Genomic DNA, 11,480 nt, shown 5'->3' with positions numbered 1-11,480 from the left:
TTGCATTAAAAGGCCAGAATTCCCTCTGTCAAATTGCTATAAAAAAATGTCTCAGTTCTCTCAGTTTCTGTCCTGATCTCATCATGGACCAGTACCAGCTCACAGACCAGTTGTCTTTCACAGCCCTACTCGGAGAGTCAGGTCAGCCCGCTGACTTCATAACCTGGCCCGGCTTGGCTCTCCTGCCTCAAGTCCTACTGCTCCTTTTCTTTTCTTTTTTTAAATTTTTTTATTTTTATTTATTTGACAGAGAGAGAGAGACAGCGAGAGAGGGAACACAAGCAGGGGGAGTGGGAGAGGGAGAAGCAGGCTTCCCGCGGAGCAGAGAGCCCGACGCAGGGCTCGATTCCAGGACCCTGGGATCATAACCTGAGCCAAAGGCAGACGCTTAACGACTGAGCCACCCAGGTGCCCCCCTACTGCTCCTTTTCATTCACCCACAACAGGCTGTACTCTGTCGTGTATTTTTGTTTTACTTCTGGGCTTGACTTCACATTCTGTTCTCCTTTCCTGGAATGCCCTCCTCCTAGTTGGGGAACACCTCATCATCTTTTTAGGCCAGCTTAAATGTCACCTTCCCTGTGATGTTTTTTCTGAATTCTTTCTCCCGGATCAGTGCCTCCATTGACCCCCAAATATATTTATTTTATTGGATTGCAATTATTTCTGGGTCAGTCTCCCTCATTAGACCAACAGCTCCTTGAAAGCGACAATTGTCTTGCTCATCTTTATATCCCCTGTGCTTGGCGCACATACTTTGCTTAAATAAATGCTTATTGAATTGAATCAACTCAACAAATGATGTGACGATGTGACTTCTCTTTGTTTCCTTTTATTCTCCCCCAGTATTTTCTACTGTGCTTCTACCTGCATGTTTGTGGATCTCCTTATAAGAACATACCACTCTGGGGCACCTGGCTGGCTCAGTCGATAGAGCATGCAACTCTTGATTTCAGGGTCATGTTGGGTATAGAGATTACTTAAAAAATTAATTAATTAATTGATTTTTAAAAAAGAACATACCATTTTTACACAAATTTTTTTTCCTGTTCTATCAAATGTGGTTTTAAAAACAAGATACAGGGTGCCTGGGTGGCTCAGTTGGTTAAGCGACTGCCTCCAGCTCAGGTCATGATCCCAGAGTCCTGGGATCGAGTCCCACATCGGGCTGCCTGCTCAGCTGGGAGTCTGCTTCTCCCTCTGACCCTAACCCCTCTCATGTGCTCTCTCATTCTCTCTCTCTCAAATAAATAAATAAATAAATAAAATCTTTAAAAAAAAATAAAATACAATAAATAAAAACAAGATACAACTTGGCATTGTTATATTCCCATCACAGGCTCTATCCTTCAGGCATCAGTGTCATTGTCATTGCAGGTAGCATGGGGGGTTTTATGCACTGGTGATGCCATCCCCCGCCCCCAGCAGCAGAGTCAAATCCCCTGTATATGGATACATATAAACTCCCAAGGGTACCTAACAAGGTGGGACAACACAGAGAACATACAATTTAAATGACCTACGCTTTAGTTCACATACTAGCTCTGTGACCTTTCTTAACCTCTCTGAGTTTGTTTCTTCCATTAAAAAGAAAAAAAGATACCATGGGATGACATGAGGAAACAGTAGCTGCTTGATAAATGTTAGCATCCTCAGATGAGCATGTATGTGGATTGACAAAGAAGGGAGGCTGAGAATAACAGTCAGTGGGTCTGCCTGTCTCTTTAACGGGTCAGGGCTGGCCCATTCTTCAGGCTTGCTGAGAAAGAGGACCTGCTTTGAAATTCTATCTTGGGCAGAGCCTTGGTTGCTTCTCCTTTCCTGCTTCTGATTTCCTGGCTCACAGCTAGCAGGAATAGCCACTCTGGCAGCTCTGGAGGCATGACTAAGGTGGAGGGATGAACAGCTGCTGCTTGCTCAAGTCAGTGGGTTGGTTGGGAGGCAGGCAGCTGACATAAAAGCAACATATGGAAATCCCCAAACTCTACTGCTCAAATGACATCCCAGTCATTGCTGTGAGGAAGACTGGGGGCAGGGCCTTTCCTTCTCTAGGCGCTCCAGGTCTTTTCCTTTACCACCGATTTTCACCCCCTCAACTTTAGAAAGAAGGGAATAAAATACACATCTGTTGGTCAGTTGATTTTAATTTTTTAAAAAAGAGGGCACCTGGGTGGCTCAGTCAGTTAAGCATCGGCTTTGGGCTCGGGTCATGATCTCAGGGTCCTGGGATTGAGCCCCGCATCGCATCGCATTGCATTGCATCAGGCTCCCTGCTCAGCGGGGAGTCTTCTCCCTCTCCCTCTGCATCGCCCCCATGCTCGCTTGCTTGCTCTCTCCCTCTCCCTCTTAAATAAATAAATAAAATCTGAAAAAAAGAAAAAACTGGCTTCCTTCAACATGCCTTGCATTTTCACAACTCTGTGGTTATGCTTCTGCCGTTCTCACCAGTAGAAATGCTCTTCTCCCTCTACCTACCTGGTTCATTCAATGCCTACACCTCAAATCCAGTGTTAGCTCTTACGTCTTCCCTCCTGTACACCACTCTTCCTTCCAGGCAGCTACTTCTCCTTAAGCTTAACTCAGTTACTGTGCTTCACACACTGAATTGCCATTGTTTTTTGAAGTATCTTTCCCTTGATAGAGTGAAAGCTCTTAGGAATCTGATTCTCTAAGTGCTTGGCTCATAGTAAGCAGCAGTAAATATTTGTTGAATTGAAACTTCTACTCCTCGGCATATTTGCCAATTTCTAATTTCTCACTAATTTTAGTTAGGTTATCAGCAGTATAATAAAAGTCCCTATGGATTGAGTATTCAAATAGTTCTAGATGGTTTACTGAGTACCTGTCCCCCCATCTCAGGGGCAATAGGAATACTGATCATAAATATTAACTAGCAGCAAGGGAAAAAATCAAGGAGTCATTTGGAAGCCGGAGGGACATGTCTTAATGTTTGCATATTCCAGATTTATTTTCTGATGACCCAAAATAGATGCCAGGTTCATCCAGAAGTTCCTTAGACATCATCAGACTTCCGGGAGGGGGCAGCGTGTCGGGTTGGGAGTCATGGATCTAGTCTGTTTCCACTTACTGTGCAAACTACTTGGCACACAGCAGTGAGTCCGACTTGAGATCAAATCCTGGCTGGACCACTTAACTGCCTATGGGAACTTGTTACCTCTGTGAGCCTCAGTTTCCTTCAGATCTAGAAGAAAGACAATACTTATTTGGAAGGGTTGTGTGATGACTAAATAATATGTGTGTAAAATACCTAATCATGGTCTGGCCCTTGGTAGGTATTTAATAGGTGGCAGTTATTATAATTTGCAAATAATGGGTAGAGTGATGGTCTGAGTAATGTATTACCATTGTATTAACTATTACTAGATCCAGACATAAGCAGGAGAAATTCAGCTTAGAATTCAAAGAGCTGCTTTGCATAGTCATTTTTGTTTAATGTGTGTCAAATAAATGCCTAGTGATGTTTATAATGTGACCTAATAAAGGCTCTGAGGGGTTTTCCAGTTCTCACTGTTAGGATTTTTTCTTATAATAGTCCCCTACTTTCCTACTTTGATGTGTCCTCCTACCCCAGGAGAGCCCCTAGCCCTCCCCACAGGAACTCTGAACAGTATCCTGCCTGAGGCACTGTGGTAAATTCTGCGCTCACTTTTCCTTTGTTCTCCCACCTGCCTCCCTGGCTCCCGAGGTCTTGTCCTCTGGGGAGATATGTTAAGTGCCCTGCCAGCCTGCCTGTGTGCCTGGTCTGTTTTTTCTCACTGCCAGTACCTCTTGGATTCCAATTCCAAACATGGTATGCATCTGGGGTCACCCTTTCTTCCGGTGCCAAGAGAGACGCATTCCAAATGGAACACAAGTGTGCATCCCGTGCTGGGCTCTCCTCATTCTGGTGGGGACAACTGAGAGCAGGATGTGGCCACTTTATCCCTCACAGCTAAAGTTTTCAGCCCCAGAGTCCTAGCTTTGCCTCGGGACAATTTAGGTTTGCTGCTGAGAGCCAAATGTGAAGACTGTCCTAAGAAACCTGGAGCCAAGGAAGCTTGCCAGAGCTCTGCGGAGAGGGCCAGAGCCTTGCTGAAAGAAACAGAGAGGGGAAAACAAGTTTAAAAATCCTCCATGAAGTGTGCTATGCTCTGCCATTTATTCCCAAAGCTCCTGGAGGCATTCCTCTCAGGAAAGGTGGAGTTGGTGGCGAGAAGCCGGATGTGAGGAGACCTCCTGGGAGGACAGACTAATCCATTTTTTGAATTTCCTATGTGGGGACAATCTTAGAGCCCCGGCAAGACTTTGAGACACCCCGAAGATGAGTGCTAACAGCCAGGCCGTGAGCCAGCTTCTCTGGCAGGGCCCCGTGTGCGCTGGCTGGAAGCGGGATCTGGAAGGGGCAGTCTACCATCTGGCCAACTGCTTGTTGCTCCTGGGCTTCATGGGGGGCAGCGGGGTGTATGGATGCTTCTACCTCTTTGGCTTCCTGGGCACGGGCTACGTGTGCTGTGTGATGTGGGGCTGGTTTGATGCTTGCGGCCTGGACATTATCCTCTGGAGCTTCCTGCTGGCAATGGCCTGCCTGCTCCAGCTGGCTTACCTGATCTACCGCCTGCGCAGGAACACCCTCCCTGAGGAGTTCGAAGTCCTCTACAAGACACTGTGTCTACCCCTGCAGGTGCCTCTGCAGGTGTACAAGGAGATTGTTCACTGCTGTGAGGAGCAGGTCTTGACTCTGGCCACTGAGCAGACTTATGCTGTGGAGGGCGAGACACCCATCGACCGCCTGTCCCTGCTACTCTCTGGCCGGTAAGCTACTCCGTCACGGCTCAGCATTTCCTCCCTCTGCCCATGCTTCTCGTTTCCTAGTGTGTCCCTTTCCATTCTGAGGCCCCTTCCATTGAGGGAAGGATGTGGCAAGTCAAACAAACAAAAACAGATTTTTTTTCTAAGCATGGGTTTGGTTCCTCTTTCTTAGCATTTTCCAAGAGGAAACAAGATCATGAGATAGCTTCTCGGTTGGCAGGAAGGACTGTGTGTGCACTTGGTGCTAGGAGGTGTGGGGTGAGTGTTTCTTGAGCCTGGGTCTAAAATGACCGCACACATGCATACACACACACACACATGCATTACACACATCGGCAGGTCATGCTTAAGCTGCCACAATATCTCTGTAAGCTTTGAAAAAGTGAACATTTCAATAAGGCTGATTTGTTCCTTCCATATGTATTCAGTATTTCCTAAGTGCTGACTATGTGCAGGGAAGAGTGCCTATATCTTGCCAGGGCATCAAGGAAAGAGCCCCAATTATGTTGAGGATATCCTATATAGACTCTGTGGGAAAGCCATTTGGTATACAACGAGGTGGGGAGAGGGAATATTCCTTGTTCACTTTTCCATTCCTATTTGTTCTATTGAGATTCTTACAAACCAGTGATCAAGTACCAAGAAGACCACACAGTGAAGGAAGAGTAGTGATGCCCATACATGTCTCATTGAGGATTTGGTAGAGATACCTGGCTGATTCCTCTTAGGACGGGTGACAGCAGAAATTAGCAGAAGTGGTCTTAGTCAGGATTAGTGTATGCCCAATCAGCCTATACATGAGTGTTGGCCATTGGCTGACATCTTCTGAACAAATACCACGGGGCTCCATGCTGTACATTTGGGAGGCAGTTGTGGAATCTTTGAAATATTGCCCTAGTGGGACTTCTATGTGGGGCTGAGCATCAAACAGTAAACTATGTAACCTGGTACACTTGGGCTGCCTCCATGGAAAGCAAGCAAAGTACTTCAAAAGCTATTTTCTCAGTTTCCTTCCCTGCTTTTTTGAGACCAGGAGAAGTTGATAGAAAAGGTAAGATCGTAATCTTATCAGCAGGCTTGATTCCAAGGTGGGGAAAAAAAGGGGAAAAAGAGTTTCAGAATGATGATGATGGTACCACAATGACTACTGGTAGTAATAACACGCATTTCTGTACTACTGTGTAGAATCAAAAGCGTTAGGTATACGTGAGATTTTGTTTGGTCTCAGAGTCCTGGGTTAAATGATCTATGAGACTTTTGTGGGGAGACATTTCATTTCATTTATGAATAAATTGAAGTGTAAACAAATGGAATGATTTGTAAAGAAATACATGTGTAAACAGAAGTACATTATGACTGTTGCCAAAATGTTTGCCGCCTACAGTTCCATGCTTCAAATAAAGACAATCTGGGATGCCCAGGTGGCTCAGTCGATTAAGGCTCAGGTGATGATTCCAGGGTCCAAGGATGGAGTCCCCGCATCGGGCTCCCTGCTCAGCGGGGAGCCTGCTTCTCCCTCTCGCTCTGCCTGCCGCTCCCCCTGCTTGTGCTCTCTCTCTCTGACAAACAAATAAATAAAAATCTTTAAAATAAAGACAATTTAAGAAATGTTCTCCTTCAGGAGATCCAGGATGTTATTTGCTGCCCATTGCTCTTCTGTTCAGAGGAGGGAGCTGAGACAGGTGGGAGAAAGGCCCGCAGCACTTGTATGGTGTATGATTATTATATGATATTTTTAATCTATTTTTAATATGATGAATTTACCATGAATTTGTAGAAGACCCCTTCCCTGTGACGGGGAGAGGTGGGCTTGCCCCTTCAGTGTGGCTTTTCCTAGTATACTTAGCATCAAAAACCTGAGTCAGAAATTAGACAGGTTTTTTTCTTGCTTTTCAAGGTTTGGAGTAAGAGTTTTATTTATTATCTTTCCATGTCATCCTGTCTCAATTTTGCTAAGTTGGAGCTGGGAGAAGAGGCTTCCTGTCTGTGACCAGGCTCCAGTTTTATTTTATTTTATTTTATTTTATTTTTTTAAAGATTTTATTTATTTGAGAGAGAGAGAATGAGAGAGAGCACATGAGAGGGGGGAGGGTCAGAGGGAGAAGCAGGCTCCCTGCCGAGCAGGGAGCCCGATGTGGGACTCGATCCCGGGACTCCAGGATCATGACCTGAGCCGAAGGCAGTCGCTTAACCAACTGAGCCACCCAGGTGCCCGACCAGACTCCAGTTTTAAAGGAGAATCATTTTACCTTGGGCTGGTGGCAGTTGAGGTACCCAACACCTCAAAGGTGTACAAGAACGCTGTGCCAGGAAGTAGGGACTTCTTGGGTGGACCTCCCCCATATCATGTGCAGGCTCTCATCTGGAGCCCTTTGCTGAAACCTCAGATGCCCTTTCTGTTCTGTTTTAATATATGCAACCAGTCCCTTTTAAGACTCAGAAAGGCCAAGTGACTTCCCCAAGCTTTGTCACATTGTTAAGCTGGGCTTACTGTTGGTGAGTTTCTCTCCTACAGAATTCTCTCATGCACAGCCTCCTAGAACTAACTGTCTAAGCTCTTCATGTGGGAGGCAATACCTGTCATCCAGGGGATCAAGAAGGAAGAAGAGACTTAAATGATAAAGGGCATAATATACCAATTTAAATGGCTTCAGGGAGCCATGTGGGCTCATTAGATGTTATACTTTAAATGATGACACTCCTCGTAGTTTGCTCAAGTGGTCAGATCCCTTGCCTGAGGATCTGGTAAGAGGGTCTGGTGCATCCAGCAGCAGCTTTGTTCTCTCCTGCTATCTCTCTTCCTGTATTCGAGAAGCTCTTCCTTGAGATGTTAGTCCCGTTTTATGGTGACACAAGTGAGTTCACACAATCAATTCAATCTGTTCCTTTCTTCTCTCCTTTCTCCCTCCATTCCTACCTTCTTTTCTTACTTTTCCCCTTCAAAAATATTTATTAAAAGCACTAGGGACTAAGGATCCAGTGTTAAAATATGAAAAATACTGTTCTTACTGTCTATCAAGAAAATCAATAATGCCTGACATAGTGGCGAATCATAGACATGATGTTTCCAAGGAAAAATGCAAAGTGCAGTCAGAGCATGTACCTGGTGGAGCTAACTTTTCTGGGGAGGTCAACAAAACTTCTTGGAAGAAGGAATGTTTAAGCTGAGATCTGAGGAGATGGTGGAGATTGGGAAGAGGTCCAGCTAGAGGGGACAGACTATGTGGAGACCCTGAGGTAGGAGAGCATGGCACTTCATTTTCTCTTGTATCTTTTATTACTCAGGGAAGTTTTGCCCGGCTATCTCTATATATCACCTGGTCTTGTAGGAGCACCTGTGTTTCTGCCATCGGAGACTATGGGCTGACACCACATCCTTGGCTTGGTGTGAGAGCTACATCCCCTTCTGTCTTCCATCTTAAGTTGTCAGACAAAAGGCAATAGCTTATTAATTGGTGATGGTCTTTGGTAATTTGTATGCATGCATATATGCAGCCATTCATTAGGAGCAAGATTTGGAGCGCTAATATCCCATTTGGCCAGAACTTAATCACGTGGCTATACCTAGCTGCAAGGGAGGTAGGGAAATGCGCTCTAGCCGATCAGCCGCAATCCCCGCTAAAACTCTAGTACTGTGGAGGAAAGGAAAGAGCAGATAGGGGAAGACAGACTACCACACCACCATCTATCCCCATCCTCATTGGCTTCTCAGCATCCTATTCATTTTTCAAAAGTCAGCTCAAATGTCATCTCTGAGAAGTCTGCCATTTGAAGAGAACTAATCTCTCTCCCTCCTCTAGTCTCCGGTTCCACAAGGGCACACACTAATTTACACGTCTGGGATTTCCACTAAATTGTGAAATCCTTAAAGGCAAGGATCAGATCATACCCATCTCTGCTTTTCCAGACCTCCAGGAACACAGGAGGTATTCCATACATGTGTATTTAGCCAGTAAAGCTCCAGGGGAAAAAAAAAAATGGAACAATAGCTCTTTCCCGATGGACAGAGTGTACCTCAGAGATCTCTTTATCTGCCCCCCCCCTTGTTTGCTAGAGACACCTCCTTTCCTGGTATAACTCAGTGTTAGAGAGAGGTTGAAGCTGAAACTCTGAGTTTTCCAGGGGAAAGAGGAAAAAGCCCATATTGGATCCTAACCATTTTCCATTTCTAAATACGTAATTTCAACTGAAGAGGGTTTGGGTGGCCACTTTCCTTTTCCCACACAGTCTCTTCTCTCCCTTTGCCAGGGTTCGTGTGAGCCAGGATGGGCAGTTTCTGCACTACATCTTCCCTTACCAGTTCATGGACTCTCCTGAGTGGGAATCGCTGCAGCCTTCGGAGGAGGGAGTGTTCCAGGTAATCCAGAGCCTGTGGCGGCTCTGGCCCACCCTGTCCCACTGTGACCCAGGAATATGCCCCCCTCCAGCTTTCCCCACCCACATCTCTTCTCTGAACCACTGCCAATGTGATGCTAGGGGTGGGAGCGCTCTCCTTCTGTGGAAAGAGGGCCTGGGCTGCCGGCAGGGGATGGAGGCAGGGAGGTGCTAACCCCTTGAGAGGCCATGTCACTCCAATGCCAAAAACTCAGGAAGACCCCCTGACCACAACATAAAAACCCACACTCTCTAAACACATCCCACTGTTTTACAATGGCCATGCTTGGCCCCTACCCTACCTTCTCTCTGAAATACATTTCCGCCCTCCCAAACGAGGCCATGGCAGCTTACTTCCTCTGAAGCCTGCCCAGATTGACCTCATCGGCTTCTAATCCCCACAGCTTTGGGTTTCTGTCTGTGTGACTTTCTATTCCTTTTACTTATGCTGACTGGGGCGCAGACTGCTCTCTGCTCTAACGATTTGGTTTCCTTTCCTGACTCTTTGAGGTAGAAATCTGGGCTTCCTCTTCCCTCTATTCCCAGACTCCAAAGGACAGTACCCTGAACACAGTAGGTGTTCAGTAAAGGTTTGCTGACCTGGCTTGGCAGTGGGCAGCTGGTGTCTCAGGGAACTCTGTGAGGCAGTCACTGCCATGCTCCACGGTGGGGGCCTGGCTGCGTGGCCCTGCTCTCTTCTCTGCCAGTCCTTCAAAACTTGGTTCTTTGCTTTGTAGCTCTCCCTTACTGAATGGCTACTATGTGTCAGGCACTAAATATTATGTTGCCTTATTGATTCTCACAACAACCCTCGGGGGTGGATATTATTATTATCCCATTTAACAGGTAAGGACATTGAGGTTCCAAAAAATCAAGCAATTTGCCCAAGGTCTTCATCTAGAAAGTGACAAAGTGAAGTTGCCTGGCTCAACTATTACTCTTCTTTTTTAAAAAGAGCAGGACACCAGTAGAGTGGAATACAGACAGACAGACAGACAGACACACACACACACACACACACCCCCTATCATAGGGACTCCCCTGTCCAGATAGTTCGCTAGTACTGGGTGCTATGTGACTTTTACCACTTCTATTGGGGAGTCCCTCAAGCCAGCATAGGAACTAACCCCAGAATAGACACATGCCAGGCAGGACCACCTGGTTGGGCCTATTTCTGCCCCAGCCTGACTCCTGGCTCTATGAGGACAGACCCTGAGGGGTAATCCCGATCCCACTGCTGGGCCACCAGCCCTAGGCCTCCACTGATCAAGTTCCTTTCCCACCACACACACCCCTACCCTCTCCAACCAGTCCAACAGCCTTCTATGAGAACTCCTTCAGGCCCCTAAGAACCTCCAGGAGGGCCGAGTCAGGTCCTGAGCCAGCCAGACCAGCCTCTGTTTCTGACACTGACACCGAGCAACAGGTGGGGGATAAGCCGGGTGTCCTCCCCTAAGCTCTGCTTGAAAGGAGAGGCTATAACCCCGGATGGCCTCTCAGTCTGGAATGTAGCTACCGTCATATTCCTCCCATTTTTATTTTTAGTGCGCACCTCCTTTGGGAGCAATGAGATCCACACGTTCGTTATTGGCTGTGTAAAGTCCCATTTCCTCTTTGCAAATGTCAGGCATTGTCCTGAGTTATAGTTCATCCTGTCCTTGCCTTTTGCAATTACAGTCTTTGCGGACTAATAGGGCAATCCACAGTGACTGAAGCATAATTCTCATTGTGTTTACCACAAATGAGTCAATGTTCCATCACACCTCTCAGCAATCCAATTAAATAAGAACTTACTGACTGTTCAGCACTGTGCCCTCTTGTTGGTCACCAAGAGCACAGCATAGAAGGCGTCACACAGAAATCATCATTATTTCCCCAGTTTACATGTGTCTTACTGGACCCGAGCCCTCTTTCCATATGTTATTTCATTTAATCCATTTAACCAGCCTCTGAAATGAGAATTAGAGAAAAAGGTTGTCAAAACTTTATTACAGACATATGCATAATATATGGAACCAAGCAATAAGCAGGCTTCCTGAAGACCTTTGAGGAAGGACTTTATACAGGACCTGAGAAAGTGACATTCGGTTGTTTTGCAGCATGTAAGATTTGTGGTCTTTACCTGACTCATTCATTCACTGCAGTAATGTTTACTGAGCATTTATTATATACCAGGCACTGTTAAAGGTGCTTGGGATGTATCAGTGAACAGTACAGAAGAAGTTCCCTGCCTTCGTGCAATTTGCATTCTAGTAAGGGAGATAAAAAATAAGCCATAGACATAATGAATAATTATG

The 11,480-nt window shown here is 46.0% G+C and overlaps 2 protein-coding genes across 5 annotated transcripts in view; one reads left to right on the top strand and one right to left on the bottom strand.

Annotated features, from left to right (window-relative positions):
- The first annotated feature begins 3,877 nt into the window (after positions 1–3,877).
- POPDC2 (popeye domain containing 2) overlaps positions 3,878–11,480 on the top strand; it is a 23,739-nt gene continuing 16,136 nt past the window's right edge. For all 4 annotated transcript variants that reach the window (XM_045902933.3, XM_045902930.3, XM_045902931.3 and 1 more), the window contains exons 1-2: positions 3,878–4,812; positions 9,058–9,166. In XM_045902933.3, coding sequence (XP_045758889.1) covers positions 4,322–4,812; positions 9,058–9,166 — 600 coding nt within the window. In that variant the 5' untranslated portion in view covers positions 3,878–4,321. The remainder of the gene's footprint in view (positions 4,813–9,057; positions 9,167–11,480) is intronic.
- PLA1A (phospholipase A1 member A) overlaps positions 10,995–11,480 on the bottom strand; it is a 54,245-nt gene continuing 53,759 nt past the window's right edge. Inside the window, exon 12 of the transcript XR_010412424.1 lies at positions 10,995–11,132. The gene's annotated coding sequence lies outside the window, so the exon portion shown is untranslated. The remainder of the gene's footprint in view (positions 11,133–11,480) is intronic.

This window comes from Mirounga angustirostris, unplaced genomic scaffold (genome assembly GCF_029215605.1).
Source record: "Mirounga angustirostris isolate CCGP_5_RB_7025 unplaced genomic scaffold, mMirAng1.0.hap1 SCAF_1, whole genome shotgun sequence".
Lineage (NCBI taxonomy): Eukaryota > Metazoa > Chordata > Mammalia > Carnivora > Phocidae > Mirounga > Mirounga angustirostris.
The sequence above is the reverse complement of the archived record's forward strand: the minus strand, read 5'-3'. Positions and strand labels throughout refer to the sequence as shown.